This window comes from Carettochelys insculpta, chromosome 9 (genome assembly GCF_033958435.1).
Source record: "Carettochelys insculpta isolate YL-2023 chromosome 9, ASM3395843v1, whole genome shotgun sequence".
NCBI classification, from domain to species: domain Eukaryota; kingdom Metazoa; phylum Chordata; order Testudines; family Carettochelyidae; genus Carettochelys; species Carettochelys insculpta.
Genome location: NC_134145.1, coordinates 10,010,275 through 10,031,859, shown reverse-complemented (window position 1 = coordinate 10,031,859; position 21,585 = coordinate 10,010,275). Strand labels below are relative to the sequence as shown.

The window sequence follows — 21,585 nt, the reverse complement described above, 5'->3', positions numbered from 1 at the left end:
AACAGTTTCCATGCAGCTTCCAGGGATTTTAGTTTAATTACTCTACCTTTTAGTTTCTGTTTAACTAGCTTCCTCATTTTAGTGTAATTCCCCTTTTTGAAATTAAATGCCAGAGTGTTTGACCGCTGCGGTGTTCTTCCCGACACAGGAATATTAAAAGTTATTATATTGTGGTCACTATTTCCAAGCGGTCCAGTAACAGTTACCTCTTGGACCAGATCCTGCGTTCCAGTCAAGACTAGATCGAGAATCGACTCTCCCCTTGTGGGTTCCTGTACTAGCTGCTCCAAGAAGCAGTCATTTAAGGTATCAAGAAATTTAATCTCTGAATCCCGTCCTGAGGTGACATGCACCCAATCAATATGGGGATAATTGAAATCTCCTATTATTACTGTGTTTTTTATTTTGATAGCCTCTCTAATCTCCCTTAACATTTCAGCATCACTATCACTGTCCTGGTTAGGTGGTCGGTAATATATTCCTAATGCCATATTCATATTAGAGGAATGAATTGTTGTCCATAATGATTCTATGGAACATTTTGATTCCTTTAGGATTTTTACTTCATTTGATTCTATATTATCCTTCACATATAGTACCACTCCGCCACCCGCACGACCTGTTCTGTCTTTCCGATATAATTTATATCCCGGTATGATAGTGTCCCACTGATTGTCCTCATTCTACCATGTTTCTGAGATGCCTATTATGTCAACTTCCTCCTTTGATATGAGGTACTCCAGTTCACCCATCTTATTAGACAGACTCCTAGCATTAGTGTAAAAGCATGTTAGAAAACTACCACTATTTATATGTCCGCCTTTCACAGACGTGGTGGATTTTTTTATGCACGATTGTTTCACATCTGATCTTGCCCATATATTATTTCCCACGTTCCCTATCTGACTAACTTCTAGGGAATCCCTGTCTATGGAGCCTCGTGTAAGAGAACTCTCAAACAGTTCCAAGAGCTGTTTAAAAGGGTGGCCTTTCACGCAAGGCATCCAGACAGCAGAGGTGCAAGAGAAGCACCATAAGCTCCTTAAAAATCTGAGACCTCCGGCCTCCTCTAAAATAGCCATACCACTTGACGAAGCAATCTTGGAGTCCGCCACCACGATATGGCAGACCCGTGCGACTATTCCGCCTGTCTACAAGAGAGCGGGCAAGAAATACTTCGTGCCGGCGAAGGGCATGGAGTTCCTATTCAGGCACCCGCAACCAAATTCTCTGGTGGTAGAATCGTCTCAACAGAGATCAAAAACGTCTCAGTTCAAAACAGGGGGAACGGACAAAGATGCCAAGAAACTAGAGCTGTTCGGCAGAAAGGTCTACTCCTCCTCCACCCTACTGTTGAGAATGGGGAATTACGCAGCGCATCTAGCGAACCACAATTTCGACAACTACTCTAGGTTAACCTCCCTCATGGACTCGCTTCCAGAGGACAAGAAGCCAGTGCTCAAGGCTATCGTGCAAGAAGGCTACGCGGCCTCAAGGATGGGAGTTCAGATCGCCCTAGTCATAGCGGATACGGCAGCACGCTCAACAGCTACGGCAGTGGTCATGAGCAGGGAGTCCTGGCTCCAGACTTCGGGTATCCCGAGGGATCTGCAGGCGAAGATCGTTGATCTCCCCTTTGACACGCAGAAGCTGTTTGCAGTATCAACCACAGCATCCCCAGTACCACAGGGACTACAAGCAAGGGCGACATCAACAGCACCAACAGTACAGAACTCCCAGGCGACGTTCTCAACAGAGCCGTGCGTCCTCGGGGCAGGGCCAAAGGCCACAAGTTTGACACACAGATCGAGGGCTGCACTATCGCTACCATCGCGCAATGTCATCTGAAGCGGCTATTCCACCATCACCTCCGACCATTCTACGACCAGTGGCAAAAGATCACCACAGACAAATGGGTACTGGAGATCATGGCCACAGGTTACGCGATTCCCTCCCACCGCCACGACCTCCACCCAGACCCCACCTAAAGGACGCCTCCCACGAAGTGAGACTCAAGCAGGAGGTAGGCCATCTTATGCTTATAGGGGCAGTGGAAAGAGTGCCGGAGCAACTCCGAGGGAAAGGGTTCTACTCAAGATACTTCCTCACAGAGAAAAAGACAGGAGGCTGGAGGCCCAGCCTAGATCTTCGAGGCCTCAATTGGTACTTGTGCAAGCAACGCTTTCGGATGATCACAGTCGCCTCTATACTTATGGCACTGGACGATGGAGATTGGTTCGCAGCCCTCGACTTACAAGACGCGTATTTCCGCATAACTATTCACCCGGCTCACAGGCGTTTTCTCCGGGTTATGGTAGGCAAAGAACATGTTCAGTACAAGGTTCTGCCGTTCGGCCTCTCCTCGGCCCCCAGAGTCTTCACCAAGACCTTGGCAGTGGTGTCAGCCTACCTGCACAGACAGGGGGTGTTTATATTCCCACATCTGAAAGAAAAAAAAAAAGACTGCCTACTGAAAGGGGCCTCGAAGGAGGAGGTACTTCGCATGATACGCGTCACAGCAGACACGTTCTCTTCGCTGGGCCTGGTCATCAATCTGGCAAAATCAAAGATAGACCCCGCACAGGACATACAGTTCATATGGGCACATATAAATTCCATCACAGCAAGGGTTTATCTACCAGATACCCGCTTTCGCGCCATTGGTTCCCTCGTGCAAGTCATCACCTTCAGCCCTACGGTGCTGGTTCTGACGTGCTTACAGCTGCTGGGCCACATGGCAGCAGCAACGTTTGTGGTACAGAATGCCCGATTGCATAGGCGCAGCATGCAGCACTGGCTGGCGAGCGTCTACAAACTGGCAGCACACACTGTCCACAGGGTGGTGTCGCCCACGACAGAGGTGCGCAGATCCCTGTAATGGTGGGTGAACCCCAAGAACATGCTAACAGGGGTGCCCTTTCACCAACCACAAATATCTGTTTTTCTCACTACTGACGCCTCCCACATAGGGTGGGGAGCACACATGGGCGAAAAGGTGACGCAAAGACTGTGGTCCTCCACGGAACGGTCACTGCACATAAATATACTGGAGCTCAGAGCAGCGTTCAACGCCTGCAAACACTTTCGAGACCATATACAAGGCAAGTAGTCGGGATCAGTACTGACAATACCTCCACCATGTTTTATATAAATCGGCAAGGAGGAGCTCGGTCCCGTGCCTTATGTGTGGAAGCAGTCCGATTGTAGAACTGGTGCATCGCCAACAATATAACCTTGAAAGCCCTGTATTTACCAGGCGCTCACAATGTGAAGGCAGAACAGCTGAGCAGGCGCTTCACACTCACACACGAGTGGCAGATCTGTTCCGATGTGCTACGACCGATTTTTCACGCATGGGGATTTCCCCAGGTAGACCTGTTTGCCACTCAACACAACAAGAAGTGCCCACAATACTGCTCCAGGGCAGGACTGGGACGGGGGTCCCTGGGGGACGCATTCGCGATCTCGTGGAGGGGCTCCCTGCTCTACGCCTTTACTCCCACAGTGCTTATCCACAAAGTCTTGCAGAAAGCCAGGAGAGAGAGAGCCCAAATGATCCTAGTAGTCCCAACGTGGGATCGACAGCAATGGTTCCCCTTACTCCTGCACATGTCGGACCATCCACCGATGCCACTCCCGGTGGCGCCGGATCTGCTCACGCAGCCCAGGGGTCCATAGTGCATCCACACCCCCGAGGCCTGCGACTGCAAGCATGGTTAATCCATGGCTCAGCTCCCTAGAGAGCACGTGTACGGAGGGAGTGCAACAAGTCCTAGAAAGTAGCAGGAGGACTTCCACCAGGAAGCCCTATAAGCAAAAATGGACTCGATTCACTGCATGGTGTTCTACCAAGCAATTAGCCCCCCTTGCTGCGCATATACCTGTAATACTAGAGTATTTACTGGACCTCAAGAGAGGCGGACTCTCCCTATCCTCGTTGAAGGTCCACCTTGCCGCTATATCGGCTTTCAGATATGAAGAGAGAGGGCACACGGTGTTTGCCCATCCCATGGTTACCAGGTTCCTCAAAGGGCTGGTAAACCTATACCCCCCCTTGGAAACCGCTTCCACCTTCGTGGAGCTTGGACCTGGTGCTTAATGCGCTAACAGGACCACCGTTTGAGCCCTTAGCCACGGTTTCCCTCCCTCTCCTTACGATAAAGACGACCTTCCTTCTTGCAATCACGTCAGCTCGCAGGGTGAGCGAGCTTGCGGCAGTTATGGCAACGCCACCCTGCACGGTAATTTCCAAGGAGGCGGTAACCTTACGGCTGCATCCAGGCTTTGTTCCCAAAGTTTCTTCAGAGTTTCATATTAACGAACCTATGGTTTTACCCTTGTTATCCAAAGCCTCATAACTCCAACAAAGAGGCGCGCCTACACCTCCTGGACGTGAGGAGGGCGCTGGCTTTCTATATAGACAGGACTAAGTCCTTCCGGAAAACGGATAGACTCCTAGTTTCTCTCACTCCCAAATCAAAAGGAGAAGGTCTCTCTTCGCAGAGAATCTCGAAGCACATCGTATCCTGCATAAAAATGTGCTACGAACTCAAAAAGACTCCTTTACTGGCCGCGCCCAGGGCTCACTCCACTAGGGCGGTGGCGGCATCAACAGCCTTTTTCAAGGGTGTTGCGCTAAAAGACATTTGCAGAGCGGCGACCTGGTCATCCTATGACACCTTCGCCAAGCACTACGCCCTTCACAGGGTATTCCAAGAGGATACCCAGCTCTCGACAGCGGTCCTCTCGGGGACAAGCTGCACATGATCCGATTACCCGCCTCCTATTTTGGGTTACTGCTGGGTAGTCACCTAACGTGGAGCACCCACAGGGACACTCGAAGAAGAAAGAGAAGTTACTCACCGTAGTAACGGTGGTTCTTCGAGATGTGTCCCCGTGGGTGCTCCACCACCTGCCCATCCTCCCCGCTTCGGATCTCTGTTTAGTGTTTTGCAGGAGCATCCGAGGCGGTTGGTCAAGGAACTGGCGGGGACCGGATTGCGCATGTGGCCGGGAGTGCGCAAGGGAGCGGCGCGCACCGGCGCATGCGCAGTCCAGCAGAAACTGCCTGGTGGAAGATCTGACCTGCGGCGCCGGGGTGAGCCCGACACCTAACGTGGAGCACCCACGGGGACACATCTTGAAGAACCACCATTACTACGGTGAGTAACTTCTCTTTATCGCTGATGCCAGATTATGTAGGAGACGTTTCCAAGCATGGTTCAGTGTCTCAAAGACTCCTTTACTCCTATTTGTAATTGCATAACATCCCCCTGCTAGCTAGAATACTTAAAGTTCAAACGTAATCTTAGCTCCCTATTTAGTGCAGTGTATTGTAGCAGCTAGAAATGAGAAGACCCAGCACATGTGACTGGTCTGCTCTCTTCAGACCCCTGATGGTGCTGAGACCACATTTGGGTAGCTACTGTTTCAGTCTAAAATTATCCAAGAGGAACTGTGCAGTTTTGCTTAAAAAGGCTGCCTTTCTCGTAACACATTAGTTGAATTCTCTCACCATAATTCTAAATTCAATTATTTAGTTTCCTTACATCATACATATACACACACACATCTCGTAGAACTGTAAGGGACCTCGAGAGGCCATTGAGTCCAGTCCTCTCCCCTCTCAGCAGGACCAAGCATCATCCCTGACAGATTTTTTTTTTTTAAATTTCTTTGCACCAGATCCCTCAATGGCCCCTTCAAGGATTGAACTCACAATATAGATCATACAGCAAATGTCTGCCGGATTTAGACATAAAACAAAAGATATGACTGTAAGTAAGTACTGCACAAAAGAATGAACAAAGGAAAAAATAAGCTATTTTATAGCCTTTTTAATATATGTGGAGTAAAAACACACACAATTTTCCTCCTATAAGATGCTGTGACAAAGCAAGAATGTTCTTAATGTTTTGCCTGAATACTGTGAGTGCTTTAGTTTCCCTCACTTATTTCTCAGGTATCTAAATGGTGGGAAAGAAGTGTGCAATCCAGAAGCCCTAGAGGACAGGTGTGATTGTCCTTTGGTTTCCTGGGCATGGACAGTAGCTTACACTCTGTATCCTGGCAACTGATGACCAGGCACTGGACTCTGGAAGAATCAGTCCGAAGTGTTGGAGAACAGAGTGAGAGAGGGATGGCCACTGACTTTTTGTTGAAGGAGGAGAGTGACTGATGCTGGTCTGCTGGAAGCTTATCAGTCTCCTGTTTTGAGACTCAGGGTAGTGGAGGGAGTGGGGGAGCCCAGGCCCTGAGCTCCAGATTCCCCACAGGATGGATTCTGCTGAATAATGTTAATTTCTGCACTAACAAGCTCTGTTTTACATTGTGTTCTTAATGACTGAAGCTACATCTACACTACAAGATAAATTCCAATTTATTTATAATGCCGGTTTTCCTAAATTTGATTTTGAGTATCCTCACTTCCCACAGGCTTCCAACAAATTTGACACATTGGTGATTTCTGTGTGGAAGCAACCAGTGACTGTTGTAGCAGTGCATTGTGGGAACCTATCCCACAGTTCCCTCAGCCCCGCATTCTGAGCCAGGAGGAGCACGGCTATCAGTTTTCCGGGTCCAGCAGCTTGGGGGACCTGGGACACTGACAGCGTAGCAGCCCTGGTCAATTTCCCAGCTCCTGCTAGTACAGTAAACCCTCCATTTTCTGTCCCTTCTTCCCCATAGTCCCTTAAATACGAGGGTTTGCTCTCCTACCCCTGGGCTCCCCCAGCCCCACTCCCACCTCAACTTCCCCCCAAAAAAACTCTTGAAAACAACCCTCTCCCAAAAAAAGCCCCCTCCCAAAAACAACCTCCCCCCCAGAAAAACACTCTTAAAAATAAAAACCCAAACCACTGCCACTCACTGGCTCTGGTGGAAAAGCTGCTGGAGTCCACTGGCTGGGGGCACCTGGTTGCAGGTGACCAAGGGTGCCTGCCCAGGGGTGTCAGGCCCTGAGCGTGGCTGGAGCTACCCAGCCGCAGGGTGCCCAGCTCCATGGCAGCTCGAGCTGCCCGGGCATAGGGTGCCTGGCCCCTGACCCAGAGGCTCTTAAGACAAGGGGTCTTGCCCTGGTGAGGCTGTGCCCTGAAGAGGGAGATGCCGTCCAAGAGTTCTTTCTGCCTTCATTCCAGCGTGGGTCCAGAGCACAGAGTCTGTGACTCCATGACAGTTAGACATGGTGTATGGTGTATTGGAGGCTGTCAGCGTGGAGACCATGTACTCAGTAATGCTTTTTGGTGGCGGTCCAAGAAGGAATGGTGTGTGCTTCCATTAGTGCCAACTGATGAGAGCAGCATAGAACCATGCTGCTAAACCAGCAGTTCATGTCCTCCTAGGGCCATGAGTTACTTTCTCCCCTTGCCCTCAATGGAATGCTAGATCCATATTTTGCTTTTTGTGCTTAGTTGCACCTGGGAACTTTCTAACCGAGGACACTAAGTTATTTCTGAGGTAAGTTGGGCATACCTGTTGGGGCATCTTTCAAAGGGTGAGAGGGGGCAGTGGTTTTCAAGAGGTCTGTCTGGACAATACCTGATTGATGTGGTTTTGGCTAAGACTCCCCAAAGAGAGCTTGTTAACATGTAGTAGTTTTATTGCTGGGTTTGATCCACACACATCTATTCCACAAAGAAATTGGACTGGGGATTTTGGGACCAAAGTTCTAGTGATCTGGTGCTAGTCAGAAGGGAATTTCAGCTTCTCAGTTTCTTTCATCTCCATCTAATGGAGAGCAGCTGCTGTAGCTACCTCTGTCCTTTCGGATCATGCAATTTACTTTCTGCCCATCACTCCTGGTAGTTCCTATTCTTTCTTCCTCCTTTTTCCTCCATCTCTGCTGTAGAGCCTATCAGGCAGCCTTGGATGCACTGGATGCGTGTGTGTGTTTTTGAGTCTTATCCCTTTCACACCATACCACCACTGATCTCCTCCTGAGTGCCCATTTCAAAGTGATGGTACCTGGTGCTTCCTAGCGAGTATGCCCAGTGAAAGACTGATGATATCTGATGGTGAGAAGTTGAATGTGTTAAAAGCTATGTAACACAAAAAAAAACAAAAACAAAAAAACGCTGTTATGGATGGAACCAGTTTCTGTGTAGGACTCCTGTAGCAGCATATGGGTGTTCTCAGTGCATATGCCCCAAGGTAATGCCCTCCCTCATCTGTAGCCCTGAGAGTGTTGGACATCTGCTGTCTGTCAATGTCCTGTAGCTGGTCCTCAGATCATTAGATTCTGAAAAGACCCTGGGAATGAGCCCTGATCTTTCAGCGAACAGTGAGCATGCCCTGTGAGTTCTGGAGCAGACCAAGAGGCAAGAGAGTTAGAGATGACTGCCAAGCTCAGGCTCAGAGTTGGCTGACTACAAGTGAAGACATGATACAAGGCCTTGAGACAGAAACAGGTTCTGCATCAGCCCTTGGAAAGGGGGCCTCCCATAGAACTGGTGTAAGCTGATGATATAATGGAAACAGCAGCAGGCCAACCCAGAACAGCAGTTCCAACAGGGATGGACTGCTAAAGGCAGTTGTAGCCCACCAGCACGAACTTGAGAATATTTTCTGCAGAATTGAAAACCAGGCCTCTGCAGAACAAGACCCTAAAGGCCCCAGTAGGCTAGAGGGAATTCTGTCACGTGTGTCTGTAATGTTAATTAATGCAGACTCCAAGACAATCCAGCAATATTCCTCTTTTGGGCTTGGAATATATTGTGGAAACACATACATACTAGTCAGGGTCAGGGAGGTGGAGGGTTCATACCAAAAAATTTGCTGCACGTAATGTTCAAAAGTTGATTTAAAAGAGTTAGTTTTTTCCATGTCTTTTATTTTACAACAAACAAAAAATAATAAGAGAAAATCACCTGAATGAACAACAAATATCCATCTGGTGGGAGGATTGTTAGCAACCATATAATTAAGTATACAAATTAAAAATTAAGTGCAAACCCAAAACGAAATATCAGTATAACAGCCAAAAGAATGATAGAATTGTTCTTTTGTACAAAAATAGAACAATATTGTTTGAAAAAGGATGTCGTTCCATAAAGCTTAAACATTTTATAAAGAAGAAATGTGGAGCAAATTAGGCATGGAAGTGTTTTTAAATTAGATTTTTTTACAGAAAACTACTGGAAAATAAAAATAAGTAAATTTGACAGTTTTTTTTTAATGGGAAAAGATTTTTTTGCATCTTTTGATCACAAATCCACTTAATATAATGAAAGATGCTGAAGAGTTGGAGCCTCCTATCAGATATAGTGTCAGGTGATTTCTCTGAACACCAGTTGTGCTGAAACTGACCGAATATACTGATTGTTTCAGCACGAGTCGCATACCAACAATGATTGTATTATAAGCATGAATATACCTACAATCTAAATACTATTCAAATACCTTAATATTTTTGATACACATTATTTCATATTTAATATTTTAGAGGGAAAATTATCTCTAGCATCAAACATTTTTCACGGAACACCTGTTCACATCACATGGAACACCAGTGTTCCGTGGAACACAGTCTGGGAAACGCTGGTTTAGATCATCTGCATATTAGCAAATAGAGACGTTGGCAGTGTTCAAGGTGGAAGCCTGTTCCAAGGAGGCTCATCCCCCCAGGTAATGGTTAAATGATTAAACGACCAATGCTGGTGGTGGCTTCATCTCCCAGAGCATGCTAGGGCTCAAGTTGCAGTGTTGGTTTTCAAAGAGCAGCAGCTCAATTCCATACTTAGGATGAGGAAACTGGAGTGGTTTCTCTGGAATCACCCTGAATCCTTGTGTGAGTAATGGAGCTGATGGAGAATTTTCTCACAGCTGAAAGGTTGCTGGAGATAGGACGCGTTTGGCCTCTGTCCATTCACCAGACCCCCACAAGCAGATGCTGAACCCCCAAGTACAATGGGAAACATGTACAGACTCCACCACAGCAACCTGAGCTATCTGCATGTAGAGAGGAAGACTGTGGTAGGAGAGAGGGCCAAGTGTGGGTGAGGTGTTGCCCAGATGATTGAAGTGTAGCATTTGAGGCCAAAGGTCTTCCATGTAGTCTAAACATGTCCCCTGCCGGAGCCCACAGGGATGAGCTCAGTGATCATCTGCAAGCAATTGGAAGGTGGTAAGGTGATAGGGAACAGCCAGCATGGTTTTGTTAAAAACAGATCATGTCAAACCAATCTAATAGCTTTCTTTGATAGAATAACGAGCCTTGTGGATAAGGGAGAAGCGGTGGATGTGGTATACCTAGACTTCAGTAAAGCATGTGACACGGTCTCACATAATATACTTATCAATAAACTACGCAAATACAACTTAGATGGGGCTACTATAAGGTGGGTGAACAACTGGCTGGATAACCGTACCCAGAGAGTAGTTATTAATGGTTTTCAATCCTGCTGGAAAAGTATAACTAGTGGGGTTCCGCAGAGGTCTGTTTTAGAACCGGTTCTGTTCAATATCTTCATTAACGATTTAGATATTGACATAGAAAGTACACTTATTAAGTTTGGAGATGATACCAAGCTGGGAGGGGTTGCAACTTCTTTGGAGGATAGGGTCATAATTCAAAAGGATCTGGATAAACTGGAGAAATGGGCTGAGGTAAACAGGATGAAGTTTAATAAGGACAAATGCAAAGTGCTCCACTTTGGAAGGAACAATCAGTGTCACACATACAGAATGGGAAAGGACTGCCTAGGAATGAGTACAGCAGAAAGGGATCTAGGGGTTATAGTGGACCACAAGCTAAATATGAGTCAACAGTGTGATGCTGTTGCAAAAAAAGCAAACATGATTCTAGGATGCATTAACACGTGTTGTGAACAAGACACGAGAAGTCATTCTCCCTCTCTACTCTGCGCTGGGTAGGCTCAGCTGGAGTATTGTGTCGAGTTCTGGGCACCGCAGTTCAGGAAGGATGTGGAGAAATTGGAGAGGGTCCAGAGGAGAGCAACGAGAATGATCAAAGGTCTAGAGAACATGACCTATGAAGAAAGGCTGAAAGAATTGGGCTTGTTTAGTTTGGAAAAGAGAAGATTGAGGGGGGACATGATAGCAGTTTTCAGGTATCTAAAAGGGTGTCATAAGGCAGAGGGAGGAACTTGTTCTTCCTTGCCTCTGAGGATAAAACAAGAGACAATGGACTTAACTTGCAGCAGGGGAGGTTCAGGTTGGACATTAGGAAAAAGTTCCTAACTGTCAGGGTGATCAAACACTGGAATGAATTGCCAAGGGAGGTGGTAGAATCTCCATCACTGGAGATATTTAAGAAGAGGTTAGATGAATGGCTTTCAGGGATGGTCTAGAAAGTGCATGGTCCTGCCATGAGGGCAGGGGGCTGGACTCGATGGCCTCTCGAGGTCCCTTCCAGTCCTACTCTTCTATGATTCTGTGATTCTATCAGCTACTCCCATTGGCAATAGGGGCATATGAAGAAAGAGTTCCCATTGGTGCATGGGGTTGAAAGGCAGAAGAGGACACAGAGGTGGATTTTCCCCCCAAGTTGGTGATCCCAGAATAGGACAAGGAAAGGAGGTTAATGGGACTTGAGGTGCACCCAGACAGTGATAGAACTTGCTGTAATGAGAGAGAAAGAAAATCAATTCAGAAGGGACTATTTGCCTGCAGTGTATACATGAAGAGACAAAGCTCTAGTCCAGCCAGGGTGACCACGTCGCCCTATGGCAAATATGGGCCACTAGTCTTTGGAGATGGAGATGTTGCTGGCCCATGTCAGAGCTAATCAGCGAGGGGGGCTGCTGCCCCACCGTGAGGTATTTGGAATGGGGGCTCAGCAGCCTCCTGATGAGGGGGGGAGTGGAGGATGGGGGCTCCTCAACCTTCTGGAGGTAGGTGCTGAGAATAGGGGTTTGTAGCCACCTGACAAGGGAGCCAAGGAATGCGGCTTCCCCATGGCAGAGCCTGCTAGCAGCGGGGCTGCCTCTGTGGGCTGCTGGGGAATGGGGCAGCTGTCCCACGCAGGAGCTCCCTGGAAGCAGGAGGTGTTGCCCTAAAACACCAGGTACTGGGGAACAGGAGCCACGCAAAGTACAGGACAGTTTGCCCATTTTCTTAAAAGAGCGTGTGAAACAGCTTAAATAAGGGACTCTTCTGGAAAAAATGGGATGGATGTTCACCCTAAGTTCAGCCAGTGACTGGAATTGACATTTGGGGCCCACAGTGACTCAATTAAAATCCTACTACTGGAAAAATTAGCATGTTCTGTGACTGTTGACTCACATGGGCCAACATTTTGAAAATTGTTAATGGTCTGAGCCCCAGAGAAGGCCCTGGCCTGTGAACCAAGTTGGTCTGGAGGACTCTGAAGACTCCTGCAGGGGACATCCCAGATACCAGGAATGGAAAGGATGACAGGAGCAGGCTGTGGACCTCAAGACCTTACTACAAGGAGAAAACTTTGTACAAGAGCAGCATGATGGTACATTGTTGAGCAGTGTCTGTTAACAGATGGTATCCGTGCATGGGGAGGTAGCTGACCCCTAGTGCCTGGGACGCGAGGCCTGCTTTGTGCTGGACAAAGAGCAGCTGTATCATGTGGAAAGGACAGCCACAATTCATTGGTACTCCAAATACCAAAGAGTTGTAATCTGGCTGGCCCATGATATTCCCTCTGTGGGGGATATAAGGCAGAAGATCCTGGTATTGGATACTGGTTTATTTTTTCTGATCGGGGATGTACCCTGAAGTAAGATAGTATTGCTTTCCTATCCTGAGTGGCAGCAGATGGCACAGGGGGGAGTGTGAGCAAAGGAAGAAACTTCCCCAGGTCCTGGCAATTTTCAAAAGAGCCCAGGCCCCCAACCACTGTCTCTGCTACTGTGGTAGCTGCCAGAGCCCCAGGCCCCTTAAATCACTGCTGGAGTCCTTGGTGGTGCACCCTGGGTGGCACTGAATGGCTGGCAGGATGCTGCTAGCCCTCAGCCTTGCCCCTTCCACCTTTTCTGGGATCGGAGAGCTGCCCTTCTCCCCACCTTGTCCTGGGTCTGGCAAATCTATTGGCCCTGCTGTGGTGTACTGTACCACTTACTACCCCCAAAACCATATTCTTGCACTTGGCTATGGTGACAGCAATTACTTCCAAATTCAGAAGACTCTTGGGTGGGTAGTTTTCCTGTGAGAAGTATTGGCTGTTCAGGTGATGCCAGAAGTCTATTCTGTTCTTAAAATAAAGGCCTCAGTGTATCCTCTGCAAACAGATGACCTGGTGGAAAAAGTCAACAGGATGTTAAAAGACATTGAAATAATTCCGTTGGGACTGAGGCCACCCCTCCCCCTCATTTCTATTTGCTGTATGAAATATACTCTAAGCTTCTGTGGGTTTTTTGCCCTTCAAAATGCTCTATGCATGCCAGCTTGGGGAAATCTTGGCGGTATTGTGAGTGCTGGTAGGAGCAGGATGCACAAACACCTGAGGCAACCCAGTACATCATCCAACTATGTGCATATCTAAAGTTAAGCACTTTCACAAAGGAGTGTCTTGTCTGGGCTCAGTGGAGGCAAGAAGAGGATGTAACCAAGCATTGCAAACCTTCCACCCTGGAGGCAGGATATTATTCTTATTACCATCTTCTGAGTCAAAATTAATGACCTGTTGGCAGGGAATCTTTGAAGTGCTGAGACCAGCCAACAAGAGTAGGGAGACAAAGGTCTACCATTTTCAAGCCACAGGAAATGATCCTAATAAGTTCCTGCCCATTAAATGAGGCCATGTATTTTCCACACTCCTGGGAAGAACATACATCATACACACCCTTGTCTGAAGACCATACCAGACCAGCTGGTTAGGGAAAATCCTCAGCCCTTGCTGAAGATGGTGTGGAATATGGTCGAAGCAGAAGTGCCTGGGATGTTGCGAATGGGAATCACAGAGGTATCCAAGAACCCCAGGGAGACTCCTATAGTCCTGGTCCCCAAAGCAGACCATGTGATACAGTTCTGTATAAAGTCTTTTACAAAGTTTGTTCCATCACAAAGTTTGACACTCACCTAATGCTGCAATGAGCATGATGAGTGATGGAGCCTGACAAAATACCTCAACACGGTGGGTATTAAAAAAGACTATGGGCAGATTCTCCTGTCTGCATCCTAACAGGAGAATACCATGTTCCCAAACCCCTTTGGCTATTTCCACTTTAAAACCACGCTGTTTGGTCTGCATGGTGGCACAGTGACTTTCTAGTGCCAGATTAATCAAATCCTTCAACCCCACTAGCAGTATGCTTTAGTTTACCTTGATGAGGCTGTAGTTTATAGTTCTATCTGAGAAGACCACCTCAGTCATCTAAGAACAGTGTTGACTTCCCTAGAAGAGGATGGCTTCACAGGTAACCTTGCAGAGCATGAGTTGGTCATAACAGAAGTGTATTATTTAGGGTTTCCAGTAGGCAGATGCCTTGTGAAACTCCTGATGGATAAAGTCCATGTATTAATCTCCTGCCCTGAACCATGGACCAAAAGATGGACATGCTGCTTCCTGATTCTGATAGGGATGAACCAGCAATAATCTCCTAACTTTGCATGGATCATGGCACCCTGAAGTGATCTGCTGAAGGGTAAAGACATCAAAAAAAGGTCCAGTGTGATGAAACTTTTAGCTGAGCTGGGCACTGGTCTTCATCAATCCAGAACTCTCATAAGAGTTTGCTCTTTATACAGACACATCAAACATTACCTTGGGAACAGTGCTGTTACAGGAATTTGCTGTCAGTCCTAAATTTGTGGAACAACTTTTTTACCCAGGGGAAAAAACATTTTGTTATTGAGGAGACAACTCTGGGATTAAAGGTGGGCTGTGGACTCTCTGAGGTAATACCTGCTGGGTAGTCACTGCTCCCTGGTCACCGACCATGTGCCCTTATAATGCTTACGCTTTCAAGGGATCATATCCCTAAATTGTGTGTTATCTGGCACATTAATCCCATAACTTCCAGGTGCAGCACTGTACCAGAAAGCAGTAATCAAATGCAGACCTTCTGCCCCAGGAGATTGGGGCTGGTTTTATGCTCAAACAAGAAACCTTTTGGGCCTTGTGGAAGGAGGATGAGTATGTGATGGAATGTCCCCCATTCCACTAACAGCAAGGCTAATGAGCATCTCATCACTTGGAGAGTGCCAGCCAGGTGCACTTGTAGAGCATGCTCTGCTTGGAGAATGGCATCTTAAAAAGGCAGAGCTGGCCACAGAGCAAGGGAGGAGGAGTACGGTTTGCACAAGAGAGTCTGTTGGGGAAGCTAAGTAACCAGCGATTCCAAGCCCAAGGCAGTGACAAGCCCTTTCTTTTCCCTACTCTTTGTTTATGGGAGACAGACACTGCAGCCCAGAAAGTGCAATGTAACTGGGTTGAGATAAATAGACTCGGAGCAGGCCTACGCTACGTGGGAAGGTCAAATTAAGGTATGCAGTTTCAGCGACATTAATTACTTCACTAAAGTTGACATACTTTAATTTGAGCTTCTATACTCTCTCCACTAAGTGAGGTTGACAGGAGCCTGTTAACTTCCCTTACTCCTAACGGGGGAGCAGGAGTACCTTGGTCAATGGGGGGGCACCCTGTAAATGCTATTTAGCATGTTCCAACTAGGTGCACTAAATCGAACTCTGGATAATAAACTGTGGCAGGGTCAGTCGTCCCTGAAGTGTAGATGTAGCTTCAGAAAGACCCTCGGACAGAGCTGTGAGAATGTCCAGGAGTGGGAGTTCCAAGGGGGACAGGACAAGAGACACCAGACGATGACAGAGTCTAGGCTGAGGGCCAGCAGACTACAGGAGACATGGTTGTATTTGCATTTTTAATATCAATGTGTTTTGTGTGTTCTGAAACCTTATTTTACTGGTTAAAGCAATTACTAGCTCTTGAGTATGATTAAAATCATCAATAGTTAGGCGTGAACTTATAGGAGAATAAACTCTGGATCACTCCTGTACACTCACTCTCTGTTAGGTATGTTATATGGCCTCCTTTGTGGTAGTATCTTAGTGACTCCCAGTCTTTGCTATAATTATCCGCAGGGGATCTTTGTCGGGCAGACCATAGTATTTCCATTTTACACATGGGGAGCTTAGATACAAAGACTTGGTGATGCATCCAAGGTTATACAGGAAAATGCTGATGGAACAAAGACTTGAACCAAGACTTCCTGAGTCCCAGGTTAGTCCTCTGACATCCTTCAATTACCTTTCCTAGGGTCAGTCCCCCTCTTGTAAGAATTAGATCAACATCCATATTTCTGTCAAACATAGCAAACTCTAATCGCTGATTTACTTAACATGAGACATTAGATTCAGCAACAATTCACAATTATTCTTTATGAAGCATAGGGTGTAAAGTATCTGAAAGTGGCTTTTATTCAAACTAGGCTTCCAAAAATACTATTCTGGAAACTGCCACTCAGTATCATTTAGATATGGCTAAAATGTCTCTGAGGCCCACATCTGTCTACCTTCTTTCTCATTTTGCTTAAATTTATATTGTAATTACATCACATTTCCACTAGATAGAAAAATGCCAGAGCCACCAATGAAGGTTAGAGATCCAAACAAAAGGAACAGTTAACTAGCAAATAGGCCTTAAATGAAGGTTGAATAAATAGTAATTGTTGGACTGGTCAAGGCACCTAATATATCCTGTGTCAGCAATAGCAAGGAAAGTTGTTTTTTCAAGGTTATTTGGGCTTTTGTTTCATTTGTTTTCCATTTAATCTTCTTGTCCAGTAAGCATATGGTTTGGTTCTCTATATAACATATATATATCAGAATATTGACATTTTGCAGTGCATATAAATAAATTTGTCTTTTACCACACCTGCAAAAGGAATAATTCATCTTAAATCCATTCTTGTTTCATAACCATATTGTGATTCAGCCCATGCACAGAGGGCTTGGGAAGGTTTCCACTTTGCCCTGAACATCTGTGTATACTTACAGTAAAGCCTTGAGTTACTCAGGAGTTTTGGTCCTGTAACTCCTGCATAACTCACATTTTTATGCAAGTTGGGGTGGGGAGCTGGGAACCAGGCTGCTGCTTCTTCCTTCTCAGCTGCCCACTGCTTGCGGGACCTGGGAAATTGACCAGCCCACTGGAGCTAGTCAGTTTCCTGGCTGCTTCCCCCTGTCTTTCCCCAGTTGTGCAGGTGGGGGATGGCAGGGAGAAAGGGCTCTTTGCTTGCCTAGCTGCCTGCAGCTGCAGGCAGGTAGGCAGGCTGACAGCCACAGAGCAGCTTCAAGTTATGCTTAACTCTCATTAAAATGAGTTACATGCAACTTGAAGCTGTATATTTTGGTGATTTACTGTATTGGTAAACTGGATGATAGCACAGTAAAATGTTACAGGACTCTTCATACGAACCTCCAAGTCAAGCAAGATTCCAGCACAAGAGAAATTTAACTCTCGACTAAGAAGCTTCATCAGTAGTGAGTAGTGTTAGCAAGGAATGTGTCTGGGTCTTGTGGTGCTGAATTAGCAGGCTACAGAAGGACACCCTTTATCTAATGAAACAAGCCCATCTGTAGATTGATCTATAGCTCAGCTAAAAAATAAGAGAAAGAATGTAACTCTGACACTGATTTTATTACACTAGTAATAAAAGCTCCTTTTTCTTTTGGATCTATTACTGGAATACAGTGGAAAAACAAGGATATAAATAATAAGCTTTAAAACAACTAGCTACAGGAGCCATAGAAATGAAATCTGATCACAATTGTATTTATTATAGTAACAGCCACAGCAATAGAATCTGAGAAATCATCTTCAAGAAATACTAACCTGTGTGCCTAACAAATAACTTGAGGTTGGGGAGTGGGGAGCAACTAATTAAATATTATCAATTAAATACAACCTTGTTTAGTTTGGTCAGCCTTTCAGTCAATTAGATACTATAACCAATTTTTCATGTAACTTATTTTGCACTGCTGTAGCCAGTTAATGCATTAACATCTCGTGGCATGGAGCAAAGAGCTAGGATTCTCCAGCAATTGGTAATTCAGAGTTTTACACCTACATTCTTATAGAGTCTGGAAAGATTTAATTTAGTTTACTGGTAAACTTATATGCTAACTGTTAATACACTGGGGTTGTATATCCCATGTGAAATGTTTGTGAGGGAGCATGGATGTCATTTTATAAAAATAACTAAGCATCATATTCAGAAAATATGATTCTGTAAAATGATGGATTTTGCATTTATATTGATTTTAAAATTTGCTTAATTTTGAGCAATCCATTACTCTGAAACCAATGCATCTACAATAAAATTGAAACTGAAACAATTATTTTAAATCAGATTCCTCAGTGCATGTAGTAATACAATATTTACATGTACATTCTGAGGTAATCATACATGTTAGGTAATATATACATTAGAGTAAAGAATTAGTTTTTGAAGTATAAGTTGATTAAATTGTAGGCTGAGGGTAGTGATGGAATAGCTGAAGTCAACTTTTGACAACATTATCGCCCACTTAAAGCATCTTTTTTAAGTCAATACGCAGGGAAAAAACTGTTTGTTAAATATATGATTTAATACAGTTTTAAAGTATGAATAATTCTTCACCTCTTTTCAAATCCTCTTGCTCCTTCACTCTTTTTCTCATTATTTAGTGGAATTTCTTACCTCCAAACTGCAGTGGCATCCTGGTTTCTTGCTGAGATTCATTAATCTGTGGTTTTGAAATACAGAAATACTGGCTGCTTCAGCATTTATTTCAGTTGTGCAGAGCTCTAGACACTTTGTGTCCTAGAGTGGGTTTTTTGCATCTTTTCATTTTTAAAGTGAATGTTGGTGCTGTTGTTAATAGAATGCTCCTCAGATACATTTGTCCTTTCAGGTAGCCCTGATCTCCTTTCATCCTGTATGTGATTCTCTCTCCCTCTCTGTTCATGCCTGGCTGTGGATCTTTAGTCTGGGGGACAGTTCTTGCTCCAATAACTGTCTTACTCTTGAAGATCCACATAAGCAAGTGCTTCATTCTGATGCTTGCCTCATCTGTTTGCCCTATCCTATATTTTTATTTAAAGCAGCAAGTGGATACCACAATGGTGTTCACAGAATGCTTTTGCTTGTAATATGCAAACTGAGAAGAATAGAGGCGAGGAGGATAAAAGAGAATGTGGAAGCCACTTTTTTTGTTGTTTATTTTGGAAAGGAATAATCTTAACTGCACTGTATTTGGAGAACCACCCTAACCATTCTACAAACTTTAAGATGGAGAACAGACTGTTGTGCTGTAATTCCTAAGCAATTGATTTTCATTTTCAGCTATGCTAGTGTTAATATAAAAGTGCAATCTGTCATACATACTTTTATGGCTTAAAAACTCATATCTATTTTTAAATCTATTTGCTAGAAGTAATGAGTTTTAATTACCAATACTCTGTGTTTAAAAACTAGTGTCTGAGCCTTAGAGCTAGCTATTGGGTTGACCTGCCAAATCCTCATTAAATAACTGATCCTTCACATTCATATTGAAATCATTGATGGAGCTATTACTGTACTTGAATGAACTTGGCAACTAGGAATTTACTTAATTGTGTTAATTCTATCACAAAATTATTGTCTGATATTTTCAAAGAAGCTCTTAGGGTTCAGTTTAACTAAGGATTAGATCTGGGCAGTACATTTTTTTTTTTTCCTGTCTGGGGGTAAGTGGTGGGGTGGGAAAGAAATGGGGATTTTGAAAAATATCAAATCCCAGCTTGTGACACTGCCTGAATGTCAAATGTTCACAGTCCAGGGGTGGGGAACAATTGGGATCAACCAAAATGTGTTGTTTTAAAAATTTCAAAAATGTGTGATTTTTTTTTTTTTTTGGTTATTTTAAAAATGTTTTATTATGAATGTAGGCTCACAATTATTTGTTTTTGAAACAAAACCTTGCAAATTGTCACTTTAAGTGACAAAATGAGATTTTTTTGGAAAATTTTCAAAACTTTTTTTTTACCCCAGAATTTTATTTGAAGTAAGAATTTTTTTTTAAAACTTGCCCTTGCCTATCAATAGTATTGGTTAATCAGCATTTTTGAAAAAACCAAAAAGTTTGGTCAAAAAATTCCTGAACAAGCTCTTTTAATGAAAGATGTGTGCTTAGGGTTCTGATCCTGCATTACTGAAGTCATAGAAGAACTCCTCCATATCTTTTAGACATCTTCAAACATCTTAACCATTTTATATTAATCTCAGAAGACACTACTGTGAGAGCAGTGCGTATATATTTCTATTGCCCATACCCCACTATTTGAAGTGGACTTTTTGGAATGTGGCAACATTTAATGAAAATTAGCTTCTCAACTGTTTTTTTTCCCCCCATTTAATTTAGTTTTTGTCTAGAGTCTTGGGCTGCTGAAATGAAAGATGTCTTTTTTTCCTGTTTTATATGAAGGTATTGTATTTAGTGGCGAAAGATGCACAGAAATTAAATGCTTTTTGCAAATGGATATTAGAGCAGCATAGCTGAATGTTGGACCTTGGAGTAATTACATTTTTCTGTTGCAGTGAGACAGTCTGATACTTTGTTTTCCTAAATATAGAAGAATGTGAACATGATTTTGTTGGAATTTTTTTCTTTGCCTTCTCTGCAGGAGAGATCAAACAAATTTTAGAAAATGAACTTCAGATACCTGTATCAAAAATGTTGTTAAAAGGCTGGAAGACTGGAGATGTAGATGATAGTGTAAGTTTTCTAGAGTTTTATCAGTGAAATGATTTAAATATTTGAAAAAATAAGTGCTTGTAAGTGAGGGTAATAAACACATGGACTGTTGATTTCTGCATCATTTTGGTCCTAGTCACATTATTAAAAATAATTTGCTCAAAATGTTGCAAGTAGAATTATGAAGATTTGGCCCACTCTCTTTTGTCCAGTTGATAATTTTTGCATATATGGTTTGACATTGATACCTGAAAAATGAATATTATTAAGTTAGCAGTAAAGAAGTAAGGAATTCTATCTTCAGGCAAAATTCCTTGTTTATACTGTAATTTGTAAACATGTAGCGACAATGTAGTGTGGAAAAACTGAACTCTGATATTTTAAAATAATCATTGACTACTCAAGAAATATTTGTCTAAAGTAAAATGCCAAAAACAAACAAACAAACAAAACAAAATGATTATACAGTGAAGAAGTAACAGAGTTCTGTTTTCCCAGACAACTAGCTTCATGTGTGTTTCCGCCACCCTACAATCAAATTTAAGGTAACTGTACATGTATGTAGTGGATGGTTATTGCATATTTTGTGTCACAGCGTGATTGCTGATGTTTCTCCAATTCATCTTCCATTGACAAGACGGCAGGCCCAGAATCTAAACCTTCTACATATACAAACCAATGATCTACCATATCTAAGCCTGCATACCACCTTGAGTTGCACACATAAGCTGTGTCTACATGTGCACGCTACTTCGAAGTAGCGGCACTAACTTCGAAATAGCGCCCATCGCGGCTACACGCGTCGGGCGCTATTTCGAAGTTAACTTCGACGTTAGGCGGCGAGACGTCGAAGTCGCTAACCTCATGAGGGGATCGGAATAGCGCCCTACTTCGACGTTCAACGTCGAAGTAGGGACCGTG

At 44.4% G+C, this 21,585-nt stretch overlaps 1 protein-coding gene across 1 annotated transcript in view; it reads left to right on the top strand.

The window, feature by feature from the left end:
• The window catches only part of FAF1 (Fas associated factor 1), a 283,789-nt gene that overhangs the window by 69,812 nt on the left and 192,392 nt on the right, over positions 1-21,585 (top strand). The window contains exon 5 of the mRNA XM_075002704.1: positions 20,594-20,685. Coding sequence (XP_074858805.1) covers positions 20,594-20,685 — 92 coding nt within the window. The remainder of the gene's footprint in view (positions 1-20,593; positions 20,686-21,585) is intronic.